Source organism: Cibotium barometz, chromosome 16, assembly GCF_041138505.1.
Source record: "Cibotium barometz isolate CiBa-2024 chromosome 16, ASM4113850v1, whole genome shotgun sequence".
Lineage (NCBI taxonomy): Eukaryota > Viridiplantae > Streptophyta > Polypodiopsida > Cyatheales > Cibotiaceae > Cibotium > Cibotium barometz.
The window spans coordinates 56,703,370-56,720,345 of record NC_141061.1 but is presented as its reverse complement, the minus strand read 5'-3'; the positions used below and the strand labels follow the sequence as shown (position 1 = coordinate 56,720,345).

The 16,976-nt window shown below is 39.3% G+C and overlaps 1 protein-coding gene across 1 annotated transcript; it reads right to left on the bottom strand.

Moving 5' to 3' along the window:
• Positions 1–1,736: 1,736 nt before the first annotated feature.
• LOC147630768 (receptor-like serine/threonine-protein kinase At2g45590) lies at positions 1,737–5,959 on the bottom strand. Its single transcript, XM_086810752.1, has one exon. It carries the CDS (start codon positions 4,534–4,536, stop codon positions 2,209–2,211), a length of 2,328 nt encoding a protein of 775 aa, XP_086666878.1. The 5' UTR covers positions 4,537–5,959; the 3' UTR covers positions 1,737–2,208.
• Between the last annotated feature and the right edge of the window lie 11,017 nt (positions 5,960–16,976).

Below are 16,976 nucleotides of genomic sequence, written 5' to 3'. Positions count from 1 at the left end.
AAGCACTAGAATTGGGTAGAATGTTTATCCATCATCTATAAAGATTGTGTATGGATTCCTAGCAGATATAGTAAGCAACTAAGATACAAAGTTTACAAGCCATTTTTGGAAAGAAGTGTTGAAAAAGTTTAACACCAAACTTAGTATGAGTATGTCTGAACATCAAAAAACGATGAACAGACAAAAAGGATTAATCAAGTCCTAAAAGAAATTGTTTCGAGCATATGTTAATCATAAACAAAACAATTGAGATGTGTATCTTTCATTATTAGAATTTGCTTATAATAGTGCTAAACATTCTGCTACCGATTTCAATCCATTCATACTAATGTATGGATTTCAACCTAGAGCACCCATAACAGTTAGGTTACAAAAAAAAAACTTGCAAAGTATAAAAGACTTTCTCAAAGACATGCAAGACATGTTAAACTTTGCAACGTTAAAAAGTGCAAGGTCGTTCTATAAGTTATGAGAAAAATAAAAGAAGATCAATTAATTTTGAGAAAGGTGATTTAGTTTATGTAAAAGTTTTTAAAAGTCAGAAACTTTAAAAAGTGAAAAAGTTCCAAAGTTAAGTCCAAGGTATTATGGTCCTTATAAAATACTTTAAAAAAATTGAAAGTGTAGCTTATAATATAGCTTTACTTGAAGGATTTAGAGTGCATCCTACATCTCATGATAGTAGATTGAAACGCAAGATGAAAAACAATGACATCATTGAAAAAGAAGCAATAGTTAATTTCATAAAACCACCTATTCTTCCGCATGAGCTTGAAAAGATTCTCAAATATTGATATAAGAAAACTAGACATTTTGTGTTTAAAGAATGTTTAGTAAAGTGGAAAGATAGACCAGAAGAAGGATCAACTTGAAAAAGAGTAGCTACATTGAAGAAAATGTTTCTTGAGTTTGTATTCGAGGACGAAAACTTTTCTTTCAAGGAAGAGGAAATGTTATGAGACAAACAAGAAACACTATAAGGCAAGACTAAAAAAGATTATTTATTGTAAAGTTTGAATATAAAAAAGGTTCAGGGGATTTCAAATTAGAAATACCTAGAGCAATGGTCAATAGGCATTAAGGTAAAAGTAAAAAGGATGTAGATGGTGCAGAAGGGAAGCCAAAAGGCCATAGAAGTAGGAGCCCCCTTCTAGGGGTGCATTGGAGAGTGAAAAGACCATGTCTAGCCAATGAAAGGTTAAGGGACTAAAGTTGCAAGGTCATGCATCACTTATGTACTTTGTCCCTTATTTCAGCTTCATTCTTTGGTCCACTTCAATGCATCATCTAAAAGCTCTAGCAACAACTGTTCATCAACTCGTGACTCACCATGTAAGGATTGCTCCAAATTGACCTGTTCACGAAATCCACGACTTGTCCAAGTCACACCGTTAGAAGCTCTCATGGCTTCTCCTCCTCTGTGCTTGCTCATGTCCTATCTGCATGCATCACAAATATTCTCCTCACAACGTACTAACTGGGAGGTGACGTTGCACGAAACGTGGAACAACAATTACACTCAAGTGGGCGGCAATAACGCAAAAAAGGAAGTGGAGTTGAGTGATCGCGAGGGGTTAGAGCAGACAAACAGAGAACGTGGAGCCGGGGTTGACCTAAGCAATGCACAATCAGGTCTTCTTTATTGACAGTGCAATGTGATCGGTGCATCATCAAGCATCATCCAAGCATGATCCGAGTGTGAGGACATGTGGGTGGTGTTGGTGACACATGGCAAGTTAAGTTGATCCAAGGATTGCTTTGATAACGAACCATTTACATTGGTTTATCGATGGCTATCGTTGGTAGTATTCGAATGAGAGGTACAAGCCACAAAGTGCTTGCAAAAATGTAATACTACATACTCCTTTACTGCTAAATATGTACAAAGAAGAGAATTTAAATTAGTCCCACACGAAATTAATCGTATTCACCTAAACCCTTAATGCAAAGCACGCTTTGGAATCATTTAAGAATCGTGACCGGAGACGTTGGAAGCATTTAACAATGAGAAGAAAATAGATGCTTTGGACAGCAACCCAGCCGACGGACGCGTGCGGTGACTCCGACGGCTAGAAGCGTTGCATTCGATCTTCGTGACCGGCAACGGCACTGTGCGACGAAGATCTTCACACGAAAATCTTCCCGTTCCAAAAATAGAGATCCTCAAGGGTGCAGAGACCGATCAACGGAAACGTTTTTGCCAGAAGCTCAGGCCATGTCGTCGCTGCTCGAGACAAGCGAGGCGGCGCGGAGTGGGGACTGGTGGAGCGACAGACGAGAGGGCGGGGAAGGAGAGAACTCCACGGGAAGAGGAGGCGGCGGAGCTTCGCCTGAAAGCGTCTTCAAGACGGCGGCGATGGAGGGGCGGGACGATGGAAGGCGCCGAATGCACAGAAGTGCCAGAGCGATGCAGAGCTGAACCTGCTCGCGAGGGTACACGCCCTGCAGACGATCATCCACCAACTCTAGTACGTTGCCGGAGTAGGCCAAGCTCCTCGCCCACGAGATCAGATTCGCCCTCTCAAACCGACGGACTGTCGGAGGCGAACCGACGGACGTTGCTGCCGTAGCCGAGGCGCCGGCCGTGGTGGTTAACTCTATCGGGCGCCTGCCGGAGATAATCACCAGCAACAGAACGCCGAAGCTGTAGATGTCGCTGGCTTCCGACAACGCTCCGGCGCCGCCAAACTCCGGCGCGACGTAGCACACCGTGCCGCGCATGCTGGTGGTGCTGCTTAGATCGTCGCTTGCTGCCGTCTCCGTCGCCGATTCTCGACATCGCCGATCTGCGGCAGAGACTAAGCCCGTCGCATCCCTCAGGCGGAAGCGATCTATGACGGAACAAGACGTAGCTCCACCCTCTCCTCCGACGGCCCTTCTGCCGTTAATCGATGCCGTTGCCGGATCTCCCTTTTTCCTGCTCAGTTCTGCAAAGTACTCATCCTTCCACCACTCCCTGCTTTTCCTCCCCGTCGCCCTAGCCTTCGCCCTCTCTCTTCTTGCTTCCTCCTGCTGCTCTTCCGCAATAGCCCTCACCTTCCTCTTCTTCTGCTGCTCCTGTCTCTCTTTTTTCCTCGTCGCCTCTTTCTTCCCCTCCTCCATCGCCATCGCTTGCTGTTGCTTTTGCAGCTGCTCCTGCTGCTGTTGCTGCTCGGAATCCCCACCTTTCTTATTCTCGCTAGCAGAAAGCTCACTTCTCATCCACTCCATAACATAATCCCTCACCTTCAGCTCACCGCTGTTCTCCTGTTTCCACCACCAATCCTTGCCGGAAGCTTTCTGCGGTGCGCGCCGTGCAGGAAGCGACGACATAGATTGATCTGCGCCAGCAGTGTCTGTGATCTGATGAGTTAAGGGTAGGGTTTGAATGGCTTGATGGTTCGGGCGCTCTGATGGCTGAGTTGGGGTTAGGGTTTCGTCTGCGAGGGCTAGGGTTTTTTCTGCTTGAGACGTTTGGTCTGCCGAGTGATGGTTTAGGTTTTGCGGCACAGAAAATGCGCTCGCGAGGGGCAGAATGGTTGAACCGGGGATCTCAGAGTCGGCCTGCATATCAGAAGAGCAACGCATTCCGCTGTGAGGCGAGCCAAGGTAAGAGCTAGGAAGGGATTGTTCGCCGTCGTGGATGGCCATAGCTCGCTCTGCAAGAACTTTGCTCTGCTTCCTCTCTTCCTCTGATCCTGCCTCAAAGCTCTTGGATTTCATGCCCCTAGAGCTCTCCGGCGTCCCAATCCCTAGCTCTGATGCTTCCGATCTGAACCTCTCCGACGCTTGATCAAGCTTCTGATCCTCCGCCTTCACCCTCGCAAGTCCAAAATCTGCAAGATATCCACAAAACCTCCCATCCAGTAGCACATTGCTGGGCTTCACATCCCCATGAATCACAGGCGGACTGCACTCCAGATGCAGATAAGCCAGAGCTCTGGCTATGTCCAGGATGATATTGAACCTCTTCTCCCAATCCAGATGCACAGATGTGTTTTTCTCCAGCAGAACTTCCTGCAAGCTCCTGTTCTGCATACACTCGTACACCAACAGCCTCACCTTCTCGCCATGAGACGAAAACCCTAAAAGTTTCACTACATACCTGGAGTCAAGACGTCTGCAGATGGAAAGCTCGTTCTGAAACTCCCTCTCGCCTTGGATAGAAGACAAGACCAGCTTTTTCACAGCCACTTCCTTGCCACTGCGCAGGAGACCTCTGTAAACAACTCCGTAGCCGCCTTTTCCAAGTTTTTGAGTGTCATGGAAGCTGTTGGTGGCCCTCTTGAGCTCTCTGTAGGAGAACTTATGGAGTTTGCGGAAAGTATCATCGCTCTCTGCAGGATGCCCTGCATCTCTGCTCTTGGTAAGCCTGTGAAACCACAGCAGGAGCAAGACCAGCAGCACCACAAGTAGAAGCCCTGTACCTACGACTGTGATGGCAATGACGAAGCCTTTCAGATATGACTGTTTGCTGTGGTGATGCTGCTGCTTCTGTTCTGTAATCAATCGGGAGAAGCTTCGATGGGATGCATAACAGCATGGCCGCGATGGCATGATGCTGCAGGCTAGCTGGAGCCTGGCCTTTCTTTCCCACAGAGGTGGACACAGCACATGCTTGCATGAAAAGGATTGCTGCAGAAAGCTCAAATAATTTCAAGGCGTTGCTCAGAGGGTAAGAAAGGTGCAAATGGGTTTTTGAACAGAAGTCAAGCAAGGGGAGAAGGGAAAAGGGCAAGCCGCTAGAAGCGTTACAGATGAAGTAACGCAGACAGAGCTAGTTGGGTCCTCAAATGGGGACGGTACTTTTGTGAATCTGAGCAGCCTAGTAGGAAAGACAGTGTTGTACCTTGAAGATGATCAGTGAGATAGGTAAGGTCTCGACTCTTCTGCACACAACAATGCACAGGCGAAGGCTCAGGGGAAGGCAAGGCCAAAAGTTGTGAAAGAAAAACAGGGCCTTATGAACACATTGTTTTCAGCTGCCACAACACTGACTGTCCTGTGGTTGGAGTTCAACGGTGGGGTTGAGAGAATCAGTGATGGAGAGAGAGAGAGAGAGAGAGAGACCAGTCACCGGTGAATTACCAAGGCACGAGAAAGAGAGGGAAGAGAAAGTACCCATGAGCCACATGACCAAGGCAAACTTCAAAGTTCAAGCCTCCTCCGGGCTCCCCTCATGACATAGAGGGCCTTTGGTCTCTCTTGTCACTTGTGTAAAAAGATTCCTCAAATCCAGAATTTAAAAAACATTTCAATTGGTCCTGAATTAGAAATCATTTCAGTTGGTACTCCATTGCCAAACTTATTACTAATATTTATTGGGTTTTACCACCACTTTATGGATTTTAAGGAACCCTGGCCCACAATGGCTCTAATGGGGACTAGGTCCTATTCTATCTGTATATTGAACCTATGTATTATATTTTCCCATATAAATCACTTTGGATCTTGTCTCACCACAAGTATTTATTATGAGAATTTTCTTCTTGATTTTAGCTAAAGTGGATTGGGATTCGCGAACCTTACCATCACTCCACACTTGGGTTAAAAAAAATAAAACTCACCCTAAACTTGGAAACTCTACCATACTATTGTAACACTAAGGAGTGCTTCAAAAACCCACATTGCACAATTAGATTTGCTAGAATGAAAGACATTTGGCCAATGTCCATGCAAGCTGGTTTTTGGTATGGTTGGCAATCACAAATCCTAGCTCACAACCACACAAATTCTGGACTAAATTGTCTTCTACTTTATTTATCTCCTAGTTGCAACCATTTTTCTTTCAAGCTTTCATGGAAAATAGACCATCGTCAAGAATGGGCCCACCAAGCGAAAGCTAAGAAGCCAAAATTTTTTCGACTACCATAATATTATAGCACCAATGCCTAAAAAAATCCGCACCGCACAAATTGATTTGATGAACTGAAGACATTGCCAATACTGGGCCCACCAAGCAGAAGAGAAGAAGCCAAAAAAAAAATCGAGCCTAGACAAGTTCCTAGAACATAAGCATGAATCAAACCTCCACAAATGGATTGAAAAGATGCCTCCATGCCATTGGTGGAGGTTTTCGCTTTTTCATCTTCCCCTTTTTGAACTAACACCAAAATTTTGGCCAAAAGCCTAAGGAGATGTGAGCTTGTGATTGGAAGCTTTTAAACCCACCCTTGATGTAAATTTCCCAAGCTAAAATGGAGAAATCCATGTTCAAATATGCCCAATCTTTATTTTGGAGGTATAGGTTTTTGTGTAATATATGGTTTGTCATGGTGAGAACTTGCTACCCTCATGAGTTTCCATTATTTTATTTGGTCAAAAAAAGTTTTTTTGAGCGCAAACATCAAGGGCTTAGCTCATGGATGATGCTCTTGTTGCCTTGTGTCCATCAATCATTGGTAAAAAAAAGACAAGCCTTTAGCTCTTACCTTTGGCATCACTCTTAGAACCAAGATCCATTGGAAACACCCTTTGATACTTTGACAACAACATCCTACTCTACATACTATAGATCTTTTAAGTTTGCTATTTGGATTGAACTTCATTGAAGTATATCAAGAGCATCTCTATCTCTCTTTTACATACTTGGTGGCACACCCTTGTAGGCATGGGCCACACTCCTTGAAGTATATCAAGAGCATCTCTATCTCTCTTTCACATACTTGGTGGCACACCCTTATAGGCATGGGCCACACTCCCCTTAACCACCAACCTTCATATTCCTCCTATCCCCCTCCCCTTCTCTTCCTACCTATAGTCCTCTTCCTCCCCCAATCCCCACTCTTCCTCCTCTTCGTGCTCGAGCCTTCCTTCCTCCACATCCTTCCCTACCCCTAGACCCCTCGTCCAGCATGTTCCTATCCCCCTTAGTACTCTACCACTCCCTACCACTTCTATATTTAGCCTAGAAACAATTATAAAGAAAGAGTGAAAAAAATGGGCACGTGTGTGTGTGTGTGTGTGTGCGTGCGAGAGAGAGAGAGAGAGAGAGAGAGAGAGGTTTGCCCACCATGTAGTCATATGTATGCATGCACATGAATGCATGTTACACATGCTTACTTGAGCACGCCCACACAAACATGGGGAGAGAGAGAGAGAGAGAGAGAGAGAGAGAGAGAGAGAGAGAGAGAGGAGGGGTGGGAGGTGGAGTCATGCAAAGTAAGGAGGCATAAAGGATCCATGTAGAGTAGAGAGATAATGGGCTCAAGCCATGATGACTTTGACCCTTATATATATAGAATTAATAGATTCCTAAGTCCTTCATTACATTTGAAACTCCTAGATTAAGGAATTTTATACTTATTAGGATGAAATATACCCTTGTTAGAAATATTAAAATGATGTAATTTACTCTTAATGTAGCTCGGATTGTTGAACTGATAGAGTTTATGCTTTATATAGTGTGATCAACTTCATTGTTACTAGTTTCTAACTTTATAAATTGCTTTATATAGTGTGATCAACTTCATTGTTACTAGTTTCTAACTTTATAAATTGTTTTATTTTTAAAGGAAAATGAGATGGAAAGGAAAGCACATGTGATCATAGTCATACTAAGTACAAAGAACGTTTACTTATACTTAGATTCAACCTTCCATGGTATTATTGGTAAACAAAACCAAAAAGTTCACAAAACGAAACAATTTTCTTTCTTAGTTTCAAAGATTGTGATCATCTTAGAGATCTTACATGATTGCAAACATGTCCGTAGCACTTTGGAGCATATAAAAATGATTAAAATAAGTAAAGCCAAAACAATATGGTATTATTGACCATTCAAACTTTAAAATATACAAACCTTGTGAAGTAATCCACTTAGATATACATTAATTAAACTTTACATGTAAGATAAAGCCTTACACTTAAAAGGCACTTTTAAGCATTTGGTTTTGGTGTGTGCCCTACAAACGTACTTGACATCATTAAATAAATCTTTTATCCATCGTCAGTGTTACTAGATTTTATTAGCTGCACCCTCAAAATGGATCTTTGAAAGTTAAAACCCTTGTTGTATCAATATTTCAATGTAACATTTTAAAAAACATGTCTAGCTTACATGGTTGTTGTTAGCAACTTTAGATGCTACTTTTATCCATCGTCAGTGTTACTAGATTTTACTTTGATTGTTGTAACTTGGAACTTTGGCTTTGCCTTGTAATGGTGTTAAGAAAATATATCAGATGATCAAGTGATCAATTAATTTCCTTCAAGTACTTTGAGGCTACATGTCAATACGATCAAGTGATCAATTAATTCCCTTAAAGTACTTTGAGGCAACATATTGACATTATCATGTATCCTCCTTTATTCTACTTAGAAGGAGATGTAAAAGTTGAGCAAGAATTCTCTTCAATAAACATACCATGTATCATTATTTGTAAATTTAAACTATTATTTTCTATCATATTGAACTTTTAATATTTATTATTTAACAAATATGAACGATTCATATTTATTCCACATTGAAATATGAAGGATTCATCATTTATTAATAAAACCTTTTTAAATCTTCCTCAGTGTGGAAATTATATCACATTAAATTAAGTGTAAACCTCTCCATTGCATAAGATTAGATTAAAATTTGTTAGTCCCCAAGGTTCCACCCCATGCACTTGCTTCTTTGAAGAGAGAAGAAAATCATGTTTCATTTTGAATGTTATTCAATATATATGTAAGTCCTTAAAGATATGATGCTCATGCGGTCACAATAAATGACTATTCATGTCAAGAGAGAAGAAAATCATGTTTCATTTTGAATGTTATTCAATATATGTGTAAGTCCTTAAAGATATGATGCTCATGCGGTCACAATAAATGACTATTCATGTCAAGAACCTTCTTTCTCTCTAGCAAGGAACCATAGTGTTAGTGGTTAGACAACTTGTCTTAGATCGTGGAAGTCCCTATTATTGGAGAGGTTAAAGAGGTATGTCAATCCCTTGGTAATCCTTCTAAAAGGCAATGGTTAAGCTAAAAAACTTGAGCCACTTCTTCATTCTCAATCACACTCCCACACAAGCAAGCAAGGTAAGAGCTCAAGAGAAGATGAAAGGTCTACACTTGAGAAATCATTGATTTTCCCCCCTTCATATTATCAAAAGCTACATACATACAAATGGGCTTTGTCCAGCTGCCTAACTTAAATGGGTGCCTATTTCCTATCTCTACCCATATATACAAGGCTTATGGCTGGCTTTTGATACATCATTGGCCTATTGCCATACATAATGGCAAAAGATCCTAGGCTAGAGGTGAGCATTTTGGATGTATAGAAACAAGTTAACAACCTCTCCTTGCCTAGACTTGCTTCTGTCCTCAGAAGTTGTGAATAATGGGCATGTCAATGAGAGGATCTTTAAGTTATCTTCATAAATGACCTCATTATATATGGAAGTGTTGCACCACCTTTAGACGTTGGAGTGGCTTCCCATTGTTGTAGGTAACATAAAGTTATGGCTAGAAAGGATAAAGTTGGATGAGAACATCTCTTTGAAGTCTCGAAGCTTCCAAAAATTTGATGCATATGTGAACAGCCGTGGATTTATCAAAAGGTGGGTCCAAGGTTGATATCAAAAAGGCGAGGCCTTGCACATGTGATTTATCATATTTGTGCCATTGCATGGGGTCCTTCTCGTCTTTAAAATCATGTAAGAAGATAAGCGGACGGTGTCAAGGAACTTGATGGCAGCTTAGATGTGGCAACATTTGGGGCATCTTGATATAAAGTAATAAAGTGTACTATCAACCTGCACATCCATTCTTCTGCTAGGATTATGGTGAATGGTGGATATTCAATTTTAGGAAATTGAGGAGGAGAGGGTTAATCTTATTTTTGAGGAGGAGAGGGTCCATTCTTTCGTTGGAAATGGTGGAGATTGAAATTCAGGGAAGTTGAGGAGGAGAGGGTTGATCTTATTTTTGGCCTCATACTCCTTCCACCTCATGTGCATGTGCACTGGCATGTAAATTGGATTTATTCTTTGATTAACTACCACGATGTAGCATGTGGCCCTAGTACTCTGGATTGTAAAGGTAGCGGAGTTGCCACTTGGGCTAGTTCGGCTGGCCTCATGTACCCTCCATGATCTATAGCCATTGCTTGAAGGGTTGCAGTTTGGTCACCATCAGAGCACATTTGGTTATAATGTGTGAACCATTTGTCTAGTTTTCAATGCGTCATGGCCTTAGAGAGCCCTTTCGAAATTGGGACTTTGGCTCGCACTTTACAATTAAATGTGCTATGATGGTGATCAAACTTTACAAGAGCGAGGGTAGGATCCACACATACATACTTGCAAAGTTTGGCCACCATCGGAGCACATTTGCTTGCAATGTGTAGACCAAAGGCTTGATCCCGAGTAGGATCTCTAAGGCCATGACACATTGAAAACTAAGTATCTGGCACACACATTATAACCAAATGTACTCCAGTGGTGACCAAACTTTATAATAAGTGTATATGTAGACACTCTATGCTCAGTTTTACAAATTTTGGTCACCATCAGAGGGAACATTTGGTTGCAATGTGCGAGCCAAAGGCCCAATTTCGAGGGAGCTCTCTATAAGGCCATGGCACATTGAAAACGAGGCATCTAACATGCACATTGTAACCAAATATGCTCCAATGGCTTTTTGGGTATTAAAATCAAGGCAAAAAAGCTCATGGACTTCTTAAGCAAACTAGAAGCCTTCATTTACTCTATAGTATTTCCATTTATTAATTTTCAAGCCTTATACATGTAAGTTGGCCTCACATCATTCAAATTTAAAATTTTAAGTATTGTCTATACCATTCTCAAGTTTGAATTCAAAAAAGCATTAATTTGTGAAAGAAATAAACTTTTCATTATTATTTGACTCTTTGTAGATAAATCAAGAGAAGAATAAATGATTTGAATTTATGCACATTTGATCATTTAACACTTAAAGTCTAAACTGAATGGCCCAAGTATAAACTTTAGTTGCCCTTAAATTTAAGAATTTCTTAGGATGTAAATATTATTTAAACAAACTTAGGATAAGAAAATAGTTGGCTGGTTGATAGCTTGGCATTACCAGCACACTTCCCATTTTCTTCAAGCTTCTATGAGCATCTTCACGACTCTAGGGTGCACTCGTGAGTCATAACCCAGCGGAATTGAGACAGTTTGGGTGGAATTGTGCAGAGGAGCCGCTGAAGCCGACGCTTCACATTTTGGGGAAAATCACAAATTCGTGATCATCAAGGAGAGATTCATCAATTCCATCAACACTCGAGGGTTTTCAAGCATGCCGAACACCTGGTGATGTCGGATTTGCAAATGGTTTAGCAAAATTCAAGATTCAGGCTGCACTTCTCTTCTTATTAAGGTTTTATTAAGCTCACTAATCCTTGATGAAAATTTTATTAATCCCTAGTATCAGTTGCTCAAGATTACCTTCATCTAGTGTTGTTTCATTCCCCAAATGTGATTGGTTCAATTTTATGCATAACTCTTTAAATTGCTTACTCAAAATTTGCATTCACCTTTTTGGGTATACCACGAGATTAGTGTAATTACTCAATGAGCTAAGCCAAATCTCATCTCAAATATTTGTAAGGGAGTAAACACTACTGAGATATCAGTATAAATCTCAGCAAAACCCTCCTCATTGGGTCATGCCTAATCAAATCTCAATAGATAAGTTTAGTGGTGAAGGGTTTCATACATGGAAAACAAAGGTCATGTATTTACTCATGCAAAAGGAACTTTGAGGGGTAGTAAATGGAGATGAGCTTAAGGGAGTGACGATGAAATTAAAGCATGGATAAAAAAGTATAGAAAAGCCATGGCCATCATTGGGTTAAGTCTTGGGGATAATATCATTGGGTTAAGTCTTGGGGATAACATCATTTATCATATCAGCAACAACAAGGAGCAGCATGCCAAGGAAGCCTGGGATGAATTAGAGAAAGTTTAGGCAAAGAATTTGGAGATAAATCTCAAGATTCAGTTCTATGGGCTGAATATGGAGTTCAATAACTCATTTGTGGATCATGTAGGACAAATGAAGAGTATTAGGATGCAACTTGAAGGTATTAAAGCTCCAGTGAATGAAAAGGATGCTATTGCGGTCTTGATCAAAAGCATACCTAAGGAGTTTTCATTCGTGGTCACTACTTTGAGGAATCTACCCAATCTTTCACTTGAAGGAGTTGAAGCATCTCTTATGGAAGAGGAAAGAAGCAAAAGTGTGATGAACAATCAAGCTTAACATCGAGTGAAATGTCTAATGTCATCATTGTGGAAGAATGGGGCATGTATTGGCCCAATGTCGTCATCAAAACAAGCCTAAGCTTGTATGTGATGCGTGTGGAAAGGTAGGCCACCTTGAGAAGAATTATTGGTCAAAGCAACAAAGCAACTTCATGGTGGAAGCAAGTCATGAGGATTCTCCACAAGAACACCTTTTCTAGGTGTGATGATGATTCATGTCATGTCTTATGTTGATGTCAACCTCAGGATTGGGCAACCTTTGGTGAAGATGTGCCCATATGTATGTGGATGTGATGATGTCTATGATCACGTCTATGATATCATGTCATGTTGATGTAATCACCTCTAGCCACCACTGATGATGATGTAGGCTAAGTGATGTAGGTATATGTCTCCATTAAGGGGGGGGAATGTCATGTCTTATGTCACATTACCTTCTTAGGATGAGACCCATTTGGGCACCAAGGGGGGGTGTCAAAATATGGTGCCCGTCATGTCATGTATGGCACACATGTATGTGGGAGCAAGGTAGATGCAGCCTAGAATGATATGAAATAGGAATGGATGAAGTCTAAGGTTATTTGTGTATATGAATGGATGAATGTAAGAAAGATTCAATGGTCAAAAAGTAGGCACATGGAAAGTACAAGGTGGGCATTTATGAACACATGGATGGCACAAGGGTGCATGAAGCATGTGGGTGAGAGCTCTAAATGGATGTATCAAGCCTATTTTCTTAATGCAAAAATGTGAGCATGTGATTAGCCCTAAGCTATACCTTGTTTATCTTTATTAAATGTCAACATTATGCTCTAAGCATGTCTTCCTCTATCTTTCATCCACCATAGCTTTTATTCCCTCATGTTCATGCACTCAATGGAAGTTTATGTATTCATCAGCTTATCTAAGATACATTTGATTTGGTATTATGTTTGTACATACTGCAATGCACATTGCTAGTTTTTAAGGACCTCTTCAAATCCTTTTAGTACATAGCTATAAATCTTATGTATTCTTCAGCTTATCTTATGTATTCATCAGCATATCTAAGATACATTTGATTTGGTATTATGTTTGTACATACTGTGAAACGAGACCCTTTAATCTTCTTGAAGAGAATAATAAAAAACTCATAAAATATATCAAATATTAAAACAACTACTTGAATTAAATTGAAAATTAAAGCATATAACAAAACATAAGACAAGAGAAAGAAAAATATCACCATCAACACAAGGCAACACAAGACTGGGTGCAATCTCCCCCCCCCCCAACGTGAGTGTATTTGTGATATATTCCAAAAGTAGGCTTTCAGCCAAAAATAAAGTACACATCCATATTTGGACCTTGCTATTTAATTAGCCTTTGTCCTTAAACCTTCTAAGGTTTGCACAATTTTTTTCTAATACAATAATCTAACTTGTGCACATATGCACATTACAAAATAAATCAACTAGTGCTCGTACGCACACTGTATAATAAATTGACACGTGCACACACACACATCACACTGATGTCAAAATATTATCAAACGCCATAATACATCCACAAAATATTGCGAATATAATAATGAGATCTGTCCACACGCCACGACTCAATCCACCATCCGTGCGACACCTAAATCGGTACCCTCGCACTGTGCAACACCTAAATCGGTACCCTTGTACACCTCATCACCTAAACTCATAAACATAAACCACGTCAGTAGTAACAATCAATTGACATCGCATCAATCAATCCTAACGTGTTCATGAGAAATAGGCATCATTAAAAAAATATATATATATATATCAAATTTTAAATGACCATGACTATCATTCGTCAAATAACATGGATCATAACAACCCCCCTGTTGGGAATCAACTGTTCTCAGTTGCGTAAACAATGAGTGGATGGCTTCATGGCACAAGTGGAGGACAAGATCATCACATCAAACAATTTCTGAAAATAAAACCAAACAAGTGAACGCATGTAAAAGGGATCTAAGTGTCCCATACCACAGAGGTACCTTCCACATACAAACACTCGCTGGTGAAAGATAGAAGACATAGATACGTCTGGCGTAGCCATGTGAAACCAATCTAATGTCCCATACCATAGATTAATTCCACACGACACTACCTTCAGAACAGAAGTTTGAGATGGAGTAGCTAATTCCTCTGAAACTTTCATTCTGACATAACTTTTCTCTATCCTCAAAATTAGATTACAAGTCTTATTCCAAAAATGAATTAGGTCGAAATGGAAATTCTTATCAACTTAAGATTGAAAAATAATCACTTACATTACTGTCAATAACTTGATGAATTCTGGGGATTTGTTCTTGATCTTAATCTTGTAATTGTCTAACTAAATTCAAAAATTATAATCTTTGAATAGGTTTATAATTCTTGAATTTGTGAATCTTACTTGTAAACAATGAAATCTAAAGGGAATCTTGATCTTAAGCTTAATCTTAAACTTGAAATCAGAACTTGAAGAAAGATAGACATCTTACGTCCTAGTTGATAGCAAGAACTTGATATACTAGTAATGAATCTTGACTTAGATTAAAAATACTTGAATGGACGAAAATTGAGAGATTAGTCTTTAATTAATCATAATTGTAATTCTTGAATAAATCTTGTTCTTAAGGGGTTTAAATCTTGTGGTTGAATATATCTTTGACTTAGAGCAATTCTTGGTCTAGAAAGAATCTTGTACTTGGATAGATCTTCAACTAGAACACTTGAAAATTTAAACAAAACTTTACTTGAATTGGTATAAACTTCGTAATTATGATTGATATACAACTTAAGCTTGGTTTCTAGTCACTTGAGAGCTATTTCTTTACTTTTCTCTCATCATTACTAAATTCGATGGTGAAGCAATTAATAACCTGAATCAAAGACTGGAGAAACTTGCTTGGTTCTTGAATCTTCAAATTGGTCTTAATCTTCTATGAAATGTCTAGCAATCATTTTTACTTGAATTTGGGCAACTAGATCTTGATGATTGCTAATCTTGTCTCGTTCTTTCTAGTTAGGTCATGGTATCTAGAATTCTTTGCAAGAGCTAAAGTTTTCTAACTAGGTCTAGAAGAAAAGAATATTCAGAAAACAGATACAAAATCAAACAAGAAATTGTATACAATAAATAAATTTTTTTTACACATACCTCCACCTTTGGTTAATGTGTCAAGTGCGTTAACCTCTTCGGTGTCAAGCATGTCCTTTGGTGCAATTTGGTTCTTCTTTTTCTAATTGGGCAAGATTTAGCATAATGTCCCAACATCTTACACCTGAAACACTTGACAATAGATAGCTTGGATACGATGTCATTGGTAGGGCTATGCATGTCAGATGCTTCTACAGTTTTAACTTTCTTCTTAATATATTTGTTTATTCTAGACAGATGTCATTCAATCTTTCTTTGAAAGTTGTCCCGATGCTCTCGTTCTTGATTCAAAAGAATATAGAGAGAATCAAGCTGTTCCTGAATAGTACGATGGTGCTGCGGATATTCACCCATTTCTTGACAATTAAAAGGAATAGGAAAAATTTAAAACAAGAGAAAAGATAGGGTTTCTTATCTCATATGGAATGTCGAGCTAGATGTGAGTCCTGCCAAGTTAGCTCAATACACAAATGCATAATTTTTCAAGAAATAATCCATGTACTCTTTAAAATTAGAAAACTAGTCGTAGGTTAAAGCAATATTTTAATGATATCTTCACTAACAAGCTGTTTATATTATTCGTACTTCATGAGGATTTAGAAAACAACATTATTCACAAGAATTTGACAACTCTCAAAATTTCTCTTGAGGTAAGTTCTAAAAATCTGTAGAAGAAATCCAAACTAACTATATGTACATGAGATTCTTTTCCATAAAATATGATGGGAATAGTCAAAAAAAATATTTTCTTTTGTAAAACATTTTATTGATCTCATTTATAAAGCTTTAAGCTTAAAAAAAAACTTAACAAAGCTTTTTAATAAAAGCTTTTTTAAGCATTTCTCAGCCTGAAACTATTAGCTAAGGTAACCCAAATTTTGAGAAGAGGAATGAAAAATAATAATAGTAATAATATGAAGCCTTTTGTTTAATAATAATATTATTTTTTTAAAAATATTTATCTCTATAAAGCTTTTCTAATGATTTATTCATCTACGCAGTGCCTGTGAGATGAAGGAAAGAGATTTAAAAAAATAAAAATTACAGTAATAATTTTTTTAAAATAAATAAATAATATATATATATATTATGCTGGTCTTATTAAGCTTTATTAAAGCTTAATCAAGGCCAAACCTCTCCTCTTGACACTACCCGCGCAGCGCGTAAGGAGAAAAATAAAAAAAATTCAGCGCAAGAGTAAAATTCTACGCCTCCCTGAATTCGCAAATCTGAAAATTCCTCCCCTCGCAGCGGGGTCGTCGCCGCCGGGGTATGAAGGAGGTAGAGAGAGATTGGAAATTATATATATATATATATATATGGCTTTTACTCATTTCTCACAGAAAGATGCGCTTTTACTAATTAAGAGAAATTAAGAAAAATCCATCACCTCCCACCCTTGATTATGGAAACTGAGCAAAGGGAAGGTTTAGCAATTCTGATTATGGCTCTCCATGCTCCTCTGCTTGCTCTTTCAATCCGTATACGGACATATTAAGAAGAGGATTAGTGAAGAGAAAGGTGGTTTTATGGTTTTGGGAAACCCACTAATGGTTTTCCACCTAGTTTTACCCTTTGGACAATAGATTGATGGAGATTGAT

What these genes read in the sequence shown, in the direction of transcription:
- LOC147630768 (XM_086810752.1), bottom strand. Translation starts at nt 4,536, where the DNA reads ATGCCATCGCGGCCATGCTGTTATGCATCCCATCGAAGCTTCTCCCGA.